General features: G+C 40.3%; 1 protein-coding gene across 4 annotated transcripts in view; it reads right to left on the bottom strand.

Moving 5' to 3' along the window:
- The window catches only part of plxnd1 (plexin D1), a 98602-nt gene that overhangs the window by 71104 nt on the left and 10004 nt on the right, over positions 1 to 17494 (bottom strand). For all 4 annotated transcript variants that reach the window (XM_014471256.2, XM_023333697.1, XM_023333694.1 and 1 more), the window contains exons 3-7: positions 15112 to 15243; positions 13459 to 13559; positions 3924 to 4053; positions 478 to 646; positions 177 to 285 (exon numbers count right to left, since the gene is read on the bottom strand). In XM_014471256.2, the coding sequence (XP_014326742.1) occupies positions 177 to 285; positions 478 to 646; positions 3924 to 4053; positions 13459 to 13559; positions 15112 to 15243 (641 nt within the window). The remainder of the gene's footprint in view (positions 1 to 176; positions 286 to 477; positions 647 to 3923; positions 4054 to 13458; positions 13560 to 15111; positions 15244 to 17494) is intronic.

The raw sequence follows: 17494 nt of genomic DNA, 5'->3' as shown, positions 1-17494 counted from the left end.
AAGGGGGATCTTTTTATATTAGAATCTGAGGAAGAAAGTAGAAAGATGTCAAAAGAGAAGAAAAAATTATCAACAGGAGAAAAAAAAGTGTATTAAGAAGAGCTGTGACACAGAATCATCAAATATTTGCCAAGAATTCCAAACTCTGAAATTGTGACATGAAATGTTTGACTTACGCGGTCTTTGGGTGTATTTGTCCGGTTCTCTCACAGTCATAGATGATGAAGCTCCCAGAAACAACAGACGTGCCATTCACCTTTATCGCCACCGAAACAGTGAGGTGATCTGCAGAAACAAAGGCCGCATGTGTCAAGCTCTGCAACATTTGGAGATGGTATCGCTCTCATAAAGCAAAATAGATGGCACCAGACTCAGACGCTTTTCTGCATTATGAGAGATGAGAGCGGAAATTACATGTGTTGTATGCTAAAAAAATTATTTAAAAAAACGAATGTGTCTGACAAATGGATGGCTCACCTGTGCCAAAGGGTATTGGTTGGTAGTTTTCTGGTGAAAGGAGTGGGCAGGTCTGGATCTGAGCGAGACCATAGACAGTGGCAGCGGTGGAAACCCCGGGCTTGTACTCACACTCTACCTTCGAGCCAATCAGATCGGGAATGCTGCCGTTTATTAGGATGCCAACAGCCTGCAGTGAAAGAAAAAAAAAAACAAACAAACAAAAAATAACAGATATAGGAGCAGAAACATAAATAGCTGCTCATGTTGATCAAAATTAATTAGATTTTTAATTTGCCGTGCCCGCAAATGTGTGTTCTGGTTGAGTTTATGCGAACACGCTCGACGAGAGAGGGCGGAGGATGTTGGCGCCCCTTCAAGATTGCTCAGGAGATCAGGCAGAAAAAGAGAAAACTACCATGTGATGGAGAAACAGATGGCAGAGTGCTAGAATCACATCTAAATCTGCAGAAAGTGATGAAGTATGACAGATGTATAATGAGAAACATAACACCTCGCTGACATGTCTGAATTTTAGTCAAATGAATTCAATGTGAGGAAAAAAAAACAGGTAGGCTGAGGATGAGGGTGGAAGTTTGGAGAGAGGATCTTGGACTGTAGGAAAACAAATCAGTGTCTCAGCAGGTAGGAGCTGAGGTGGTCAGCGGTTTGTGCTGACATGTCTCAAAAATCTGCCCCATTGTTTGCTGGAATTGTTCATTTCCCTCGCTCGGGCCCTGACTTCCTGCCTCCTGCTTCCTGTTTGCGGAGACAACCTTGAGCTAAGCTTCCTGCCGGTGAATTAGCCGTTTGGTGAAGCAATTGTGGCCCACTGAAGACCGACCTCCCCAACAAGCAAATATTCACAATTAATGAAGCAATTAATGACCTGTCGTCTCCGCCTTCCATCAAATTACGCTCCGTAATTAGAGGTCAAATATATTCCAAGTGGCAGAGATCAGTGATCTAATCACGGCATTGTTATCTCCCTGTAACATGATGCACTGATGAGAAGGGATTATTGAAAACAACAGTTTGCATGTCAGACCACTCAGGGAATCTTTGAACCCAGATATATTATCCTGCCAAGAATGATTAAATCAGGCTGGCGCTGTTAAAGAAGCCCAGCAATGCCACCAAAGAACAAACACCCAGACAGATTTAGGAAATGGCAAAAATCTGCATTATTGAGGTAATTATTTATAACAAATGCATGACAATGATGGAAAGTCTGAAAATTTGCTCAGACCACAAAACTGCCAAACAACAACCCAGGACCCAAAAACAAATCAAACCAAGACAAATTTACTTCTACTGCACATTTCAACAAGTTTTAAGTGCTCTACACCATAAATACATAATGCAAAACCAATTATTAAAGAATTAAAATTATCAAGAATAATCATCTGGCAGAACAGAATCAAGTTTCTGTTCTTATTAATCAAATGCAACTGTAAACAAGTGGGTTTTTGGTGTAGGTTTGTTGTGTTTTAGGGTTAGTGTCTCTGGATCTTTGCAGATTTCTGGAAATTTATTCCAAAATAGTGGGGCATAAAAACTGTGTGTCTTCATGTTTGGTTCTGATTCTAGGGATGTAGAGTAGACCAGAAGAACCACAAGACCTGAGTGCTCTACAAGGTTTATACGATAACAACAGGTCTTTAATCTACTTTGGTGATCGTTTCTAAATTAACAAAAGTATTTTAAAGTTTATTCTTAGAGCTACAGGAAGCCAGCAGAAGCACTTTAAAACCGTACTGATGTTCTCTATTTTATAAGTTTTAGTGAGAACATGAGCAGCAGCGGCCAAAACTATGTAAGAGGGTCGTTCATGAATGCAACAAACATGTGGTTGGATTATAGTTTGCATTAGCCGGACTGCATGTATAATTTTGACCCTGGGTAATTTAGAGAAAAATTAGTATTATAATCAATTTTATGCATCCAGATCTTCTTTATTAAGTTATTGAACATGTTTGCTGTATAGCCATTAAACCCTAAAAAAAAACATCATTAAAACCCCCACATATATGACATTCTTGAGTTTAGAGTATATATTAATTTCTTACTGTAACTCTATGTTCCCAACAGAGCACTTGGCTTTTAAACGGCAGGGTCTTTTTCAATTATCAGGCTCCTCTCCTGTGGAACCAGATGCCTGTGTCTGTTTATGAGGCAGACCCCCTGTTTACTTTTAAGATTAGGCATACAACTTTCCTTTTTTTGATAGAGATGATTAGTTTATCTTGATCTAGCTCTGTAGTTATGGTCTTCAGCTGCTTTTTCTACTGATCGACAGACTTTATCCCAGTGCCTCTTTGCATGTTTTTATCTCATTCAGTCTCAAGTCCCAGCTGAACAAAGCAGATAACTGTTTAGACTAAATCTGGTTCTGATAGAAGTTTCATCCACCTCAGGAAAAACTTCTGATCTATTTGAAGAAAAGTAACCCCGAGGCTGCCACCACCAATGTTTTACAGTAGGTGTGACTTCCTTTAATGATGTACAAACGTTTTTTTAATAACAAACATACCTGGTTTAATCAAACCACAGCATATTCTCATGCTTGGTTTAGTGCAGTGGTCTTAAACTGTCGTCTTTGAGAATCAGTGTCCTTCAACTTTTAGATGTGTCCCTTGTCCTACACACTTGAATTAAATCGCTAACTGCCTCCACGGCATACAGTCAAGCTCTACAGACCTCTGCTAATTAGCTAATATTGGCGCCAGGTGGGCTGAAGCTGAGAGACATTTAAAAGTTACAGGACACCAGTCCTTGATGACTGCAGTTTGAGACCACTGGTTCAATGGTTTCATGAGGGGAAAAAGCTTTTGTCTAGAAACCCGACATCTCAGTCCAGATTTATGGACGTATCAGGATAGCTGGACTTCATTTTGGGTCAGATTATTTACAATCCAAACGACCTTAAATTGTTAGATGTCACAAAACAATGTTAGGGAAGTGCAAAATTTCAGTACTGCATGAAATTCTCATTTCAGGGTTGCATCTTTAATCACTCAGTGAGTGAAAGACCTGAGAGGGGAAAACAGATCTTTTAATTCACATTTGGCTTGTTTGTTTAGCAGCTGTGTGCCACTTATTTCCGCACAAAGAGCTCCCATGTGATTCAGTGCGGCAAGGTGCATTTAGACTGAGGTGCTATCAGAGCGGTGACCGTGAACAAAGGCAGTACTGCTGTAAATCAGAAAGCTAAACAGGCAGATGAATGTCAGCTTTACTGAAAAGGAGAAGTTGGCATTAAAAGGGGGGGCTGCAGCATCAAACAGCCGTGGTCTGATCGTATCAGCGGAGTTATAATAATAGGGCGGGCAACGACAGAGGTGGTGTCAGATTATAAATGTGTGTGGGAAAAATCTGCTTTAAATACAGTGACCCCATTACTGACATTCCTTGCAGCTTATGACAAGGTGATGGCAATAGCAGGGGGGAGAGAGAGATAACAGTACCTCGATTTCTGAAGAGATGCTGATCTCTGGGGGGGTCAGGGTGATGGAGGGACACTGCTTGGGGCCTTCACCCAGCGTGATCCAGGAGCGAGGCAGCAACCCTCGGGCACACTCGTTCTGGATGGTGCATCTAGATAGAAAGAGACAAAATATGATTCGCATGCATATTGTCTTATCACATCACATCTCACTATGAATTGCAAAGTTTTTCCCCACTTACTGAACTTTATCACATTTTGTCACAGTGCAAACACAAACTTCAATGTTATCATAATAGGATTTTGTTCTGATACAGTCCAATACATTCTGCAGCACAGTTACAAAGTTTTAGGAAAAATATGTTTGGTGTTCTACAGTTTTGTGAACACTTTTGCATTTGTATTCTTCAAAACTGACTCAATATTTGTAAATCTGTAGTTTTTCTCTGGGGTCTCTACCAGATTGGCACATCTGGAGACTGAAACTCGTATCTATTCTTCATTGCTAGATAACTCATTCTCAGTTAGATTGAGATTTGTGACCAGAGATTTTCAAGTCCTGCCATAGACTCTCATTTGGATTTTGATCTAATTTTTACTGAACAACTGTAATGCATTCTAACAAATCCTGAATATGATTTTATTGAATTATAGATCTGGTTGTATCATTTGGGTTGTTGTCTTGATGAAAAAAAAGTCCACAACCCCATACTTAAGTCTTACAGTCTTTAGCATGTTGTCTCTTAGGAATTAGCTTGATTTAACCTTCCCTCAACTCCAACCAGCCCCTCTGCCTCCACAGCATGATGCTGACACCAGCAACAATTGTTACTGTTCAAATGTTGGGTTCAAGGCAACTTGCAGTATTAGTTTTCCATAACACACGATATTCAGATTTTTGCCCAAAGTGTTACATTTTAGTCTGAACCAACCACCATTCCTTTAATATTGACTGTCTTTATGACACTTTTTATGACTGACTGTTGTCCTGTGGATCTCTGTAGCTCTACCAGAGTTACCTTTGCCCTCTAAAGAGCTTCTGTGATTATTGCTCCCTTGCCTGGTCCTGCATGTTTTAGCACTTAAAAGAGTGTTTAAAAGGGTTCTGCTGACAAGATAACACTGTGATTTGAATTGGTTGTGTTGGTACAGAGACACATCTAAAACATGCAGGACAGGGGGGCCCTAAGGACTAATCTCTATGAGGTATCCAAAGCTTGTGGTAATCTCTTGCAATCTTAAAACTGGCTTTAAACATCTTCACCCCCTTCTCCCTGACACGTCTACAAATTTCCTTGGTCTTCATGATGCTATTTGTCCACTAATGTTGTGATAGTCCCAGTTATTTTAGGTTTGTCTATCAGTTAAATAACTACACTCTCTGGTTTTAGCATCACAAAGTGTGAAAAAGTTTGATTAATTCTGCAAATCACTGACACAACATGGCCACATAGGCTTTAAACTCCACCTTGCTTACGAAACTCTCTCAGTCCCATTTGACGCTACGATCACATATAATAATTGCTTGTCAACGCTGCATCTTGTAATTGAGAACTGTGCATGTGTGAACGCAGAGCTCTAAGGTCAACATTTCATCCTTTGCGAAGAAAGCACGAACTTTTCAGTTTCCATTTCATTCCAGAACTTGTCAAAGTCTCACCGTTGGGTTTCACGGTCTGCTTCCCGCAGATTTATGAGGTGCTCTGGTCTCCTAATGTCACATTCAGACCTCGGCTGTCAGTTTGCCTGGCTCGGCACAGGAGACCACTTGACTGTAGGTCACACGCATTGCTATGGTAACCCATACGGCAGGCGCCAAGATCAGGAACCAGTCGCAGATATCAGAATAACAAAAACTACCAGACTGGGACTTAATCTGCATGAAGCAACAGTGCATCCATGAATCTGTATGTTTGTTTCAAGGACACATTTAAAGTATCTCGTTTGTAAAATAATGAATTCCTGGTACAGGAAAGATTGTGAAAGGCCATTCGACAAGCAACATGGCCTCACACTTTGACTTGTGTTTCACTAATGAACTTCAATGTTGGCACAGAGTTCAGTTCATCTGTAGCTCTGACTGGAAGGACAAAGTGACCTTTCAGTCAGAGCTACAGAAGAATCAAAAGGGGGGTCCATTTAGTGTCCTCCTCACATGTCCCATTATGAGTTTGGCACATCCCACTTTCCTTTCACACTTTAGTGGTTGTTTTAAAGTAAAGTGTGTGGCCATGTGCCTGTAAGTGTGAGGATTTGTGCTCGAGGAAAGTAGACATCCAAAATCTCAGTCCCACTGGCACTTAGGGACCTGCAGGGTCTGTGAGGTCAGCTACTGAGCTAAAAATAAAAATGATGGCTCTGGAAGCAATGTGAAAAAAAAGAAAAGAAACCCAGACACAAACAAACTCATAAACTCTGAACACATTCTCAACGGTCCCACTAAAGGGGATTTTGCTCACCCTCACAATGCACACAGGATTATAATTACCACTTGCTTTGGAATTTAGTAAAACCGTTAAGACAATGACTAAGTTTAAGACGGCAGATATCAGTCAGAGGACAAAAAATATTTTGATAACTCCAAAACTGATTGGCAGAGTCTTGGACTTTTGCAATAAACCAGCCATATAATCTTGATGGTGACACTTTTACAACAACTTTAGTGAAATCATGTTTATGTGAGCTGTGCCAAAGCGCAGCCTTCATGCTTATTAAAGGCTTAGCTGCACAAAGGTAGGGATACAAGCAAATGAAATATTATTTTAGTATATTATACTGATTATATTGGTTGAAATTACTTTTAACTCATTTCATTTACCCACATCATGATGTTTTAAATACCTAACATGACTTAACCCCAGTATAGGCATCAACTGTCTAAAGCTATTACTGATGTGTCATATGGGAATGCATGGCAATACAAGCATTATCCTTAATGTTAAGGATAATGCTGTCCTTTAAAATCAGGATATTGTGCAAACTGATGTTAAATTTGATACTTCATATTATGCAGTTTTATGAAAAGCATTGTATTTTCTCTTATCTTGAGCCACATGCCTGCTTATAGGATAGATTACTATAAAGTCAACAGTGAATGCAGCAGCCCACTCTCGCCATGGTCAAGATGCTGTGATGATACCAAGGCAGTCTTTCCAGCCAAACAGTCAAAAATACATATATTTTATTAATGAAAAACAACTGATGAGAAGAGGAGAGAAGAGAAGAGAATAAAGGCTTTTTGTTCTTCACTGCTCAACCGTTGAATTTCTTTCCCCCACCCATCTCTATATTCAATAAACATTTCAACTCCTAAAATGATTTTTCTCGAGCCGTCCCAAGATTAACTTGATCCCTATCTTGTCTAAAAAAACGTTTTACTCTTTCGAGATATATTTCTTCCATATGTCAGTATGTAACTCAAAGTATTTACGTCGCTGGATTTGATGAAGGCGACTTGATGTAGTTCCAACCAAGCACCAGAAAGGGAATGAAAGTGTTTTGATTCTGGAATATTTGTTAGCACCATATGGGCTGATCGTAGTATTTCTGAAAATGCTGATCTTCAGTGAGATTTTCATGCAGAATCATCTCTTTGGTTTGCAGAGAATGGATGAAAAAAGCCAAACTATCCAGTGAGAGGCAGTTGCGGCAAAAAATATGGCTCTGTGATGCCAGAGGTCACGGTCAGACTGGTTCAAGGTGATAGAAAGGCAACTGCAGCTCAAATGACCACTCCACTGACCTTGCAAAACTGAGACATTCTGAAATTTGGTGTAAGAAATCAAAGAGCATAGATCCAAATGTATTATTATTAAGAAAAAAATGTATCCTTAGATGCTGTTTACGAGATCCTCCTCCATGAAAAAAGCTTTTACCACCTGTGTCTTTAATATCCTCTTTCTGACAAATGCCCGCTCGCACTAGTCTGCCAGTTGATCAAGAGATGTGAACTCTTGCTGACTGGTACCCTGCAGGAATCCTACAAATGTGCTATATTATGATTTACGGTAGCTAAGTACGGGGGGAAAGCTGTTAAAGTATGGTTATTTTCCTCTTTCCAGTCTAAAGAGACAGGCTTTAAATCGCATCGCCTTCCAGGGGTTGGGTACATTCAGTTCAAATCAGAGAGGCAGACTACAATCCTTGCTCCTACTTACACCTACTGCTAATTTAGAATCAGCAATAAACTGGATGTGCCTGTTTTTGGAAGTGGAAAGAAGCCATAAAAAACCCACAAAAGCTCAGGCAGAACATGCAAACTCCACACAGAAAGTCCCTAGGCCAACCGTCAGTTTTCTCACTGTGACAGTGCTAACCACTGTGACAGCATTTCTTGCTTTCAGCCCGGAAGAATATATTTAGTTCATGCAGTAAAGTCTAGATTTTATTTTTTAAGTGCTGAATACGTCCTAATTGGACGAAACTGAAGCAAGCATCCAGGAAATTTTATTTTACATCTCAAAAGGAAAGGAGCATCAACAAACAGCAAGAAAAAAGAAAAGAAACTCTCTCATTTCAATATCTTCAATTCATTCGTAAAATCTATTCACACCTTGCTAATTCAAACAGCAATTTGCTCTAACGCTGCACTGTGGAGGAATTAATTCAAATTATTTCACTTTTCTCTGAAGCACAAATACAGACAGCAATAGGGCGTGCCGTGGTGGCGTAGGGGATAGCGCGACCCATGTTTGGAGGCCTTGAGTCCTCGACGCGGCCGTCGCGGGTTCGACTCCCGGACCCGACGATATTTGCTGCATGTCTTCCCCCCTTTCCTGTCAGCCTACTTTCATATAAGGGACACTATATGAAAGCCCACAAAAGACCCCGTGGAGGGGTAAAAAATAAAAAAATACAGACAGGAATGAATTTACACAAACTCTGCCTGACTTTAAAAGATGTTCAAAACAACTCCTCGAAACAACAACAAATCTAACCAGCTTCCCTGTCTCTACAGTAGTAGCCTCCCCACAGCACGGTACTACCACCACCATGTTTCACAGCAGGGCTGGCGTGGTATATGTACGGTAAGTTACATTTACACGATACGGCTGCCTGGAAACTGCAGTTATTTCCGGATGTTGATTGGCAAAAAGGTCCACATTTAGACAGCACCACATTTAGATGGCACCGCCAGGACACCTTGAATCAGCTGTAGTTGTCATTCCAGGCCATTATATGGCACTGTGACTCTAACATGTCATCAAACGCGCATGTGCTTTTGACCCTTAGCTTCCACCTCATTAACAAAACAATAATCTATCTTCATCTCCCATTAACCAAATGTTCATGTAACGAGTAATATTAATAATAAGAAGTTGTGTTAAATTGGACAGATTAAGTAGCACAACACAGCTCAATGCTACCTGGCATTCTTTTAATTGTTATCTGCCTGTGCACACATTGAACCCTACAGCTGTGATTTCTGTGCACAGCTGTGCCTTCTGTGCACAGCTGTGCCTGAGTCATGAGACCTTCACTTCTTCACACCCCCCAGAGTGTCTGAAGAGGTGGGAAGCTGTCACACTTGTGGAGTTCCTCAGACCTCCTCAGAGGGTGGCACAGAAAAGTTTCACTCAGATCTGGTTTCAAAACGTGTCGGTGTGAGAGACTGCGATCATCGGCAACAGGTAAAAGAGGCAAAACTGTCGCGGCTTTACTGAAGAGTGGTATAAACGGGGCAGCAGTTGCTTTTTCACCACCGATAGCATTCCCTCAGCATGATGCCAACACCACTATGCTTCACGGTGCAAGAAGGTCAAGAAGTTCATTGTTCGATTCATCTGACTAGACCACTTTCTTCCACCATTTTCTTGTTTCTTGGAGTTTGCACCCTGCTAACTATAAATCTTGCTGCATTATTTAAACAATAGCTTTCTCTAAGCCACCCTTCCATAAAGACCAGATTTGTGAAGTACACTAATAGTTGGGAGAGGAAAACAACAAACTCACTCATAGAGGGTTTTTTTTTCTTTCCTAAAATGTATTCACACCTTGCCTGCTAATTCAAACAGCAATTTTCTCAAACACTGCACTGTGAAGAAATTAATTCAAAGCACTTCACTTTCTTTTGAAACACTAATATGCACGGCAATGAAAATACAGTTCTGACATGCAAACACTCGTCCTCTCCCTCTCCACGCTCTGCCAGACTTTAAAAGCTTTTTCAAAAAAGCTCCTTTAAAATAAACAGAGTCAACATTTTCAGCTAAAATATGACCTGTGAAAACTCATCACCCCCCAGAGTGTCTGAAGAGGTGGGAAGCCGGTGAAGCTGTTAAACAGCAGCAGAACATATGAGCTTCTGAAGTGCTCACGCCAACACAAACTAACGTAGACACACACACACACCCCTACACTGAGAGATAAGAACATGCAGATAAGCATGATAATTTGTGAATAGCAAAGATGGCATGTCATGCATAATTTGATTCAAATAAAGATATTTAAGTGCTTTCTCGTGACATGTGGCAGATTAAACCAGTGCCGGCATGAAAGCAGTGATCAAGGACTGGGTTTTATCTCTGCCAGAGAAACTAGCTCTCTTTTTCTGACAACAATGCCACCTCACACAAGCGAACAGACATGTTTTCGTGCTCCCTCCACATTGCGGATGTGCCGAGAGACGTCAGAGCCGTGCATATAATCAAACTGGCCCCCAAAGGGACATCTAGATTGCGAAATCTAGTAGTTTGGTTTTTCCTCCTCTGCTCCCAGTGTCGGTCGTTGTATCAGACAGTGAGGTGATGAAGGAGATCATCCACCCCCACACTACATCCCCCAGGCCTCGAAACCACAAAGCCAGCCCAGCGGCCGGCAGGCCTGGCCAAACAGTGCATCAAACACACAAACACTCATGACATCAGCTCCCTGGCCTCTGAGAGCCAGAGAGAGACGCACACTCACGCTGACACTTGCATGCAGGCTTACACACTTTGACATTTCCTTGTAAAAAGAACCAGTGTGCTCGCTCCCTCCCACTACCATCATCACAATCAACGCTCCTTTGTAGAGGGATAGGAAAGGGGACAGGGGCACAGGGGGAGGAGAAGACGAGAACTAGGGAGACAGGGTGGCAGGCAGAGAGATAGATGGCTAAAATTCTCAAAGCTACTGGAGAATAGAAGGGCAAAGAATGAAAAAAAAAGAAAGCGGAGGAAAGGAAGGGTCGCTAGAGTAAAAAATGCAGTGAAGTGAGAAACAAAGAGGAATAAAAACAACAGATAGATAAATAGGGAGAGGAGACAGGGAGATAACAATGAGCAATGCTGGGTTTTAGTTGACTGAAGCCCTGGGCAAGTCCCTACCTCTGCTCACCACATCCTTTCTCATCTTTTCTTGTAATTCTAATATTCTAATTTAGGTCCTGATACTTTTTTAAAGTCTGTGTGCTGCTATAAATGTACATATGGTCTGAATAGGCATTAAATCATAAATCACTAGTGACACCACATTCAGATGAAGCTCTTTGCATTTTTTCCAATGTTTAAAGATCAACAAAACACCTTTGAAAAGAAATGTCAATGTTCTGGTGAAATTAATCAACAAGTAGCTCACAGCAGCAGTTTCATGATCATTGTCAAGTGTCTGGCATCCCAAGATAAGTAAGTCTTCATTGGTGCAGACAAAGTGTTTTCATAGTGATGTATGAGATGGATTGAGAGCATTGTTGGGTCATTGCAGCAATGTTTAAGTTGTAACCATGTAACTTCTGTAACAGTGGCGCACAAGTATACACAAGTATACACTTCAGTATACACTGAAGTATACACACTTAAAGTATAAAAGCTGCAGTGGTCATGATGTAAATATTTGTGAGTGTTATTTACCTAACAAGGGCATCGTACTGTTCTACTGAAAAGCAAGGCAGATCTGCTCCAAATTGAAACCTCTAAATCAGACCACACCTTCAGTGCCATTATCAGTGTCTGGCACAGTACAGGGGAAAACTCAGTCCTAATAGCTCAAGTCACAGTGTTTTCATGTCAGATATCCAATAATTTTCCAGACTATCCTTTTTACACCAATGGATGGATGGAGCCAACATTTATAAACAATGGGATAGAAAGCAATGTCTTTTATTTTACTTTTATTTTTTGTTTGTGTAGCCAATTAAACCTGAAAATACTTCAGATCACTTTTCAATTGCAATGGAAATGCAATAAGCAATACAGAAACTCAAAAGTTTTTTGTTTTGTTTTGGGGGTTTTTTGTATGTCATCCCAAAAGCTCTGCTGCCAGGATGTTAGGCCATATCTCTTATATCAAAAACCACTACTGACAATGACACAGTGAGACAGGCTGATCACATACACATAGACACACTTCGTTTTAACCCCTCCAGCTCTTAACGACCTCTAGCAGCCTTAGAACCTCTAGAGCTGCAGCACAGCTTGTCACTAAATTCACTACCTGGACTGATCTGCTTTAATCACTGGCAACTAACCAGAACACAGATCCAAATAAACACAGCTCGACGGCACTCATATTCTGACATGGGTCCAGAAAGCCCATCCAGACTCAGTCACATTAATCACTGTGTACTTCTACCAGCTCACAGCTCCACTCCAGCCAAGTCACTCCTCATCAGGCACTCCCACCCTCAGACTGCCCCAGAGCCAAGGGAACACTCCAAACAATAATGTTACTCCCAAGTCTGAGGCTCAATGGAAAGCAAATCAATAATGATTCAGAGACAGTTTTTCAAACCCAACACACACTCTGCTAGTGCCAAGGCGACACTTTCAAACCGAGAGTGACAAATCTCAAAACCAGGAAAAGAGTCAGTGGTTTTTACTGTGCCTCAAATATCAATGCGGCAAACAGAAGTGATTTCATCAAACTATCAGTCTTTGCTTTTGTTGCTTTTAAAGGACTGCTAAGTCAGATCACTCTGTAGCACAGCATCACAGCAGCAGTTAAACTTCCGCATTTAACTAGAAAGACGAAGTGAATCTTTCCACACTTCATCCTTTCTGATTATGTCAACAACCATGTGGCATGAGTGTGGCACTATATCACATGGTAATTTGACTCAATTATGTTTTACCAGAAGAAAATCAAGAAAAACACAATACAATAAAGGTTGTTTTCACACCTGACAGTCCAGTGGTCTTGGTTCGATAAAGGGCCAAATTTGCAACGCTTGTTACATTTTCAGCTGTGTCAAACACACCAAAACCTGAAAACCTGAGAAACCTGTTCACTCCTTCGCCTGTGGTGGCACTGCATCGAGAACCATGGAAGGAAACAACACAAAAACCTCTGAAGAAGACACTGAGCACAACTTCATTCTTCATGAAATGCAAACAAAAATAGAGCTGCATCGGGGAGGTTTACCTTCTTGTCTGACCATAATTCACATATTCGAATTGTGCCAAAGTTCACTTTAACCGAACCAAGACCTACTTATCAGAGTTTAATGTGATTTCAATTCTCCCCAAATGAACTGTGTAGGCAAACAAACTAGAGTTTGATCAAAGTGAACTAAACAGGGCTGGTGTAAATGCACCCTAAAAGAAAGACATTTCAAAACCACAAAAGGTTGTCATTCTCACCTGTTCTCCAAAGTGCACCAACCACAGTAGGCGTCTCTAGCCCCCAAGCAGTCAGTGCAGCTCTTCCACTGGTCACATTCTGCTACTTTTACTCTCAGCATCTGTACACAACAGCAACAACAATTTAAAAAAAAAAGATTAAGTAAAGAGATTTTTGTTTTTAACAAACTTGCTGGTATGGTAGAAGACAAATAAATAACAGCAATTTACTCTGGCAGCTCTGAACATCAGTTAATATGTCACTGAACAAATACTCCACAACATCTGCTAGCTACAGCTTGTCAGAAGTCAGGATTTGCTTCTTTTTCTCTGTTGCCTAATCTTTGTAATTAGGTCATCTGTGGGATTTGGACTGCTGGGCGGACATAACAAGCAATTTAATGATGTAGTCTGGCCTCTGGGAAAATAGTAATTTCTAGCATTCCCAATGGATAATGCCATAAATGAACTTAAAAATAGTCCATAAATTGGTCAGCAGAAAGTTGCAGCTTCAGTTATTATATAGGAAAATAGGTAATGACAGAGCATTATTTTGCAGTTATAAATATACTTTTCTTCAATTAAAAAAGCAGATTCTGTGGGTAGTAGATTATGTATTGTTTTTGACAAGGAACATTGTAGTTGTCCCTGTTATTATTATTATTATCATCATTAATATGACCCAGAAGGGTTGACAAAATGCAGAATCCACAACAGCACAAAAGCTACAACAGAAGCTATGCTAGCATGTTTAGCATAACTTTCATTTTAATATTACCTCCTTTTTAGCGTAACTTCAGCATGGGCTTTTGTTGATGCATTTTGTTTTTGTTTATTTATTTATTTATTTTTACATTTCTGGGTCACTGTACATATACCATTGTTGTTATCCCTGGTTTCAATGTCTAAATTGGTGAAATTACAATAAAATGGAAAAGAAAAGCGTAACATTACACTAGCAACGATTGGTCAGTTTTTACTGACTGAGAAGCTCTGGTCACAAATAGCTGGTAGGTCCTAAATTTTGTCAGCTGCTGAATTTGGCTAATAAATATTTGCTGTTTGTTTAAATTTGTATTTATGTATAGTAATGCTGATAATTTTATACCTGTTTTTTCTACAGTGCTATCTATCTAGAACACATATGCATGGTAGGTTGCAAAGAACAATGCATTTGTGTCACATTTCCAAACTTTGAGGTCAATCTATTAAATTTTAAGTAAAATGTTAAAGATTTCAACATGACATTCAAGAGGTTATGGATCGTGCTGTGTGTTGCTAACAAGATCTTTTGCAGCAACCTCCCATAAAATGTGTGAAAACAACTTCAGCTCATCAGTGTGCATATCAAAATGTGTCTGCAACAGGAAGCAAAGTGATTTAACCTCTTAGCAGAAGAAATTCAGGTACACTGATGCTATGTGACATAAATGCAGTAGGTGCAACCGCATGCAGCCATAAGTGCGGCAGTTATGAAACCATCTGGGAGCTTTGAACTCTGAAGGAGCTCAGAGCGACACAACAAATCTAACTGTGTTCTGCTAAATGGAAGCAATGAGCCTGGATTTTAGCAGATGTGTTCTGAAAGTGGTTCTTGTGGTTCCTCTGTGACATCTGTGCAGATTAGCAGTAAACATCTACCGTCTGAAACCTTGTCTGTACTCGGGTGCTTACGTGGTGAGAGGTCATGACATAAAGAAAATTGCCATCGTTGGGGTCGAAAGTCATGATGTGGTGGACCGCTTCGCCAGCTGGCAGCTTCATGGTACTCTTGCTGGCCAACGTCATGTTAGGGAAGAGGGTCAGCTGCAAAGATAGAGTGAGGGTAGAAATCAGAGTAAAATACGATCAAACCAACCAGAGAACCTCAGTTTGGGACCACTAGCTTTATCTACACACAACATAGTTTACAAGACAACATGAATTGCATTTGCTTTCTGCTGATTGAACAAATTCAGGCTTTCTGACATTTGTCTATACACGCTTGGTGACTCCCGACAGAAACTTGCACATAATGATCTCTGCTGGGAGGCTGCTTCCACCTACAAAACTGTTTGCAAGGTTTCGTCAGCCTGCTGATCAGCTTGCTCCTTCTCATGTCGCGAAAGGTGTCATCGGAGGCTCCAAGAGCTGATTGTTGAAATATTAATGAATCGTTTGCCAAGAACAATGCAGTATTTGGCAAAAGTTTTTAGACCACTTCCAATTTCTCTATTCTTTACTTCTAAGAGTCACAAACAGTTTTCATCAGTGATTCCCGTGGCTTTAGGAATGTCATTAAAAGTTTCTGTTTGGAGTCTGGCTGCTGTTTTACTCCTTTCCCTCAAAAAGGTGGAAATTTGACAAGTCAAGTGGAGGACCAAAGAAGTATTTTAAAGCCTAAAAACCATCTAAAGGAGAACTGAGAGTCAAAGAAAAACTCCAGCAAAGAATTGATTCCATACAAGAAGCTCAATCAACCTTCACATGACCACCTCCTATATTCAAGATGTTTTGCTAAATTTAATTTGATGCAAATGGCTCAGCAAGGGGTGAAATGAAAATGTTTGGGTACAAAATTTTGATTTTGTACCCAAACAAAATGGGTACATTTGAAGGATATGTTTGTACCCAAATGTTTTGTACAAAACCTCCAGCTTGACGGTAGAAACTTCAACTCAGCAAGCTAAAAACGTTCACGTCTGACAGAAACTGCAAATATTGGCAAGTCTTAAGAAAAAAAAAAAATCCTTCAAATAATTTTAGCTCATTACTTAATTTCCTAAATATGTTTTTATCTTGTTCTAGCCGCTCAAAAACATTTTAAGAGATTATTTGTTTGAGCAATGTGCCTAATCTTGCTCTGCCGAACTGTGCTCTATCTACAGACTGGCCGTCTTACAGCTCAAGATAATAAAATGGTGAAATATTAACACGTACGCACAAACATATGCACACACAGACACACTCACACATAAAGAGCTCTGTAGGAAAAACAAACAGCGCTGAGTGAGACTTCCTGTCACGCTAACAGAGAAAGCCCTTATTTCTGTAATTCACTGGTTTTCTCTTCAGTGGAGACATCCTGCCATTCTAGGGAACTGGCACGCTGAGTGACACTTTTATTGACAAGCATGGGCACTGTCGCCTCTCCATCTGCGGGACATGCTCAGGGCCTTAGAATAGCATTTACACTTTTAGAACTTTTTCAACATTTTTTTTTTGTCAATAATTTGTATTACTGGGATTTTGCACAAAGCAGTGCTTGTATTTTGAAGTGGAAGGCAATAATAGATAATTTTCTAGATTTTCAGATATGAAACACTAAAAAGGGTGTTGTGCATCCACACTCAGCCTTCCTTTTGCTTTAGCTACAACTGCAAGTCTTTTGAGGCATGTCTCTCCCAGCTTCAAAAGGAGCGACACTTTGGAAAACAATTTTCATGTCTTACAGCTGTAGTATGTAACTTTTATAAAAGAAAATAGGTTTTTAATATATTTGTTAATACGAGACAAATAGTCTGTGAAAAAATAGAGATCTTCTGCTTTTTCCCACTGCTCCTACAGCCATCTGCTCCTGGTCAGGAATAACTAATCAGAGCGTTCATTCACTCCAGTTGTGGACATGATGCTGCCATCACCATTTTTCAGAGTGAGAATGGTATGTCTATGGTGTCGTGCAGTGTTCGGTCCTACACGTAACCTTTTACTTGATCAGAGCGCCTTCTTCCACATGCTTCATGTTGAAGGGTTTATTTAAAAATCTAAATTTTAGACAGGACTGCTTATAGTTTTCTTTCAGCAGAGGCCTTCTTCTTCCCACTCTTCCATTAAAATCTGACTTATGCTCTAACCAGTTAACAGATTCTTCCATCTGAGCTGTGAATCTTTGCTGCTCCTGCACACGTACCATGGAGTATTTCACTGCTTCTCTGACAATGTTCTCCTTAAAGGCCTGTCATTTTAGGTCAGGAGGTCAACAACCTTTGCACCTGAGCAATTTTTTTTCTCTTTAAAATTTATTTAGAGCCAAAAATGCGGGTTATTGTGTAAGAGAAGCTTGTTTTTACAATATCTA

Source organism: Xiphophorus maculatus, chromosome 1 (genome assembly GCF_002775205.1).
Source record: "Xiphophorus maculatus strain JP 163 A chromosome 1, X_maculatus-5.0-male, whole genome shotgun sequence".
NCBI classification, from domain to species: Eukaryota; Metazoa; Chordata; class Actinopteri; order Cyprinodontiformes; family Poeciliidae; genus Xiphophorus; species Xiphophorus maculatus.
Note: the sequence above shows the minus strand (reverse complement) of the source record. Positions and strands in the feature narration are given on the sequence as shown.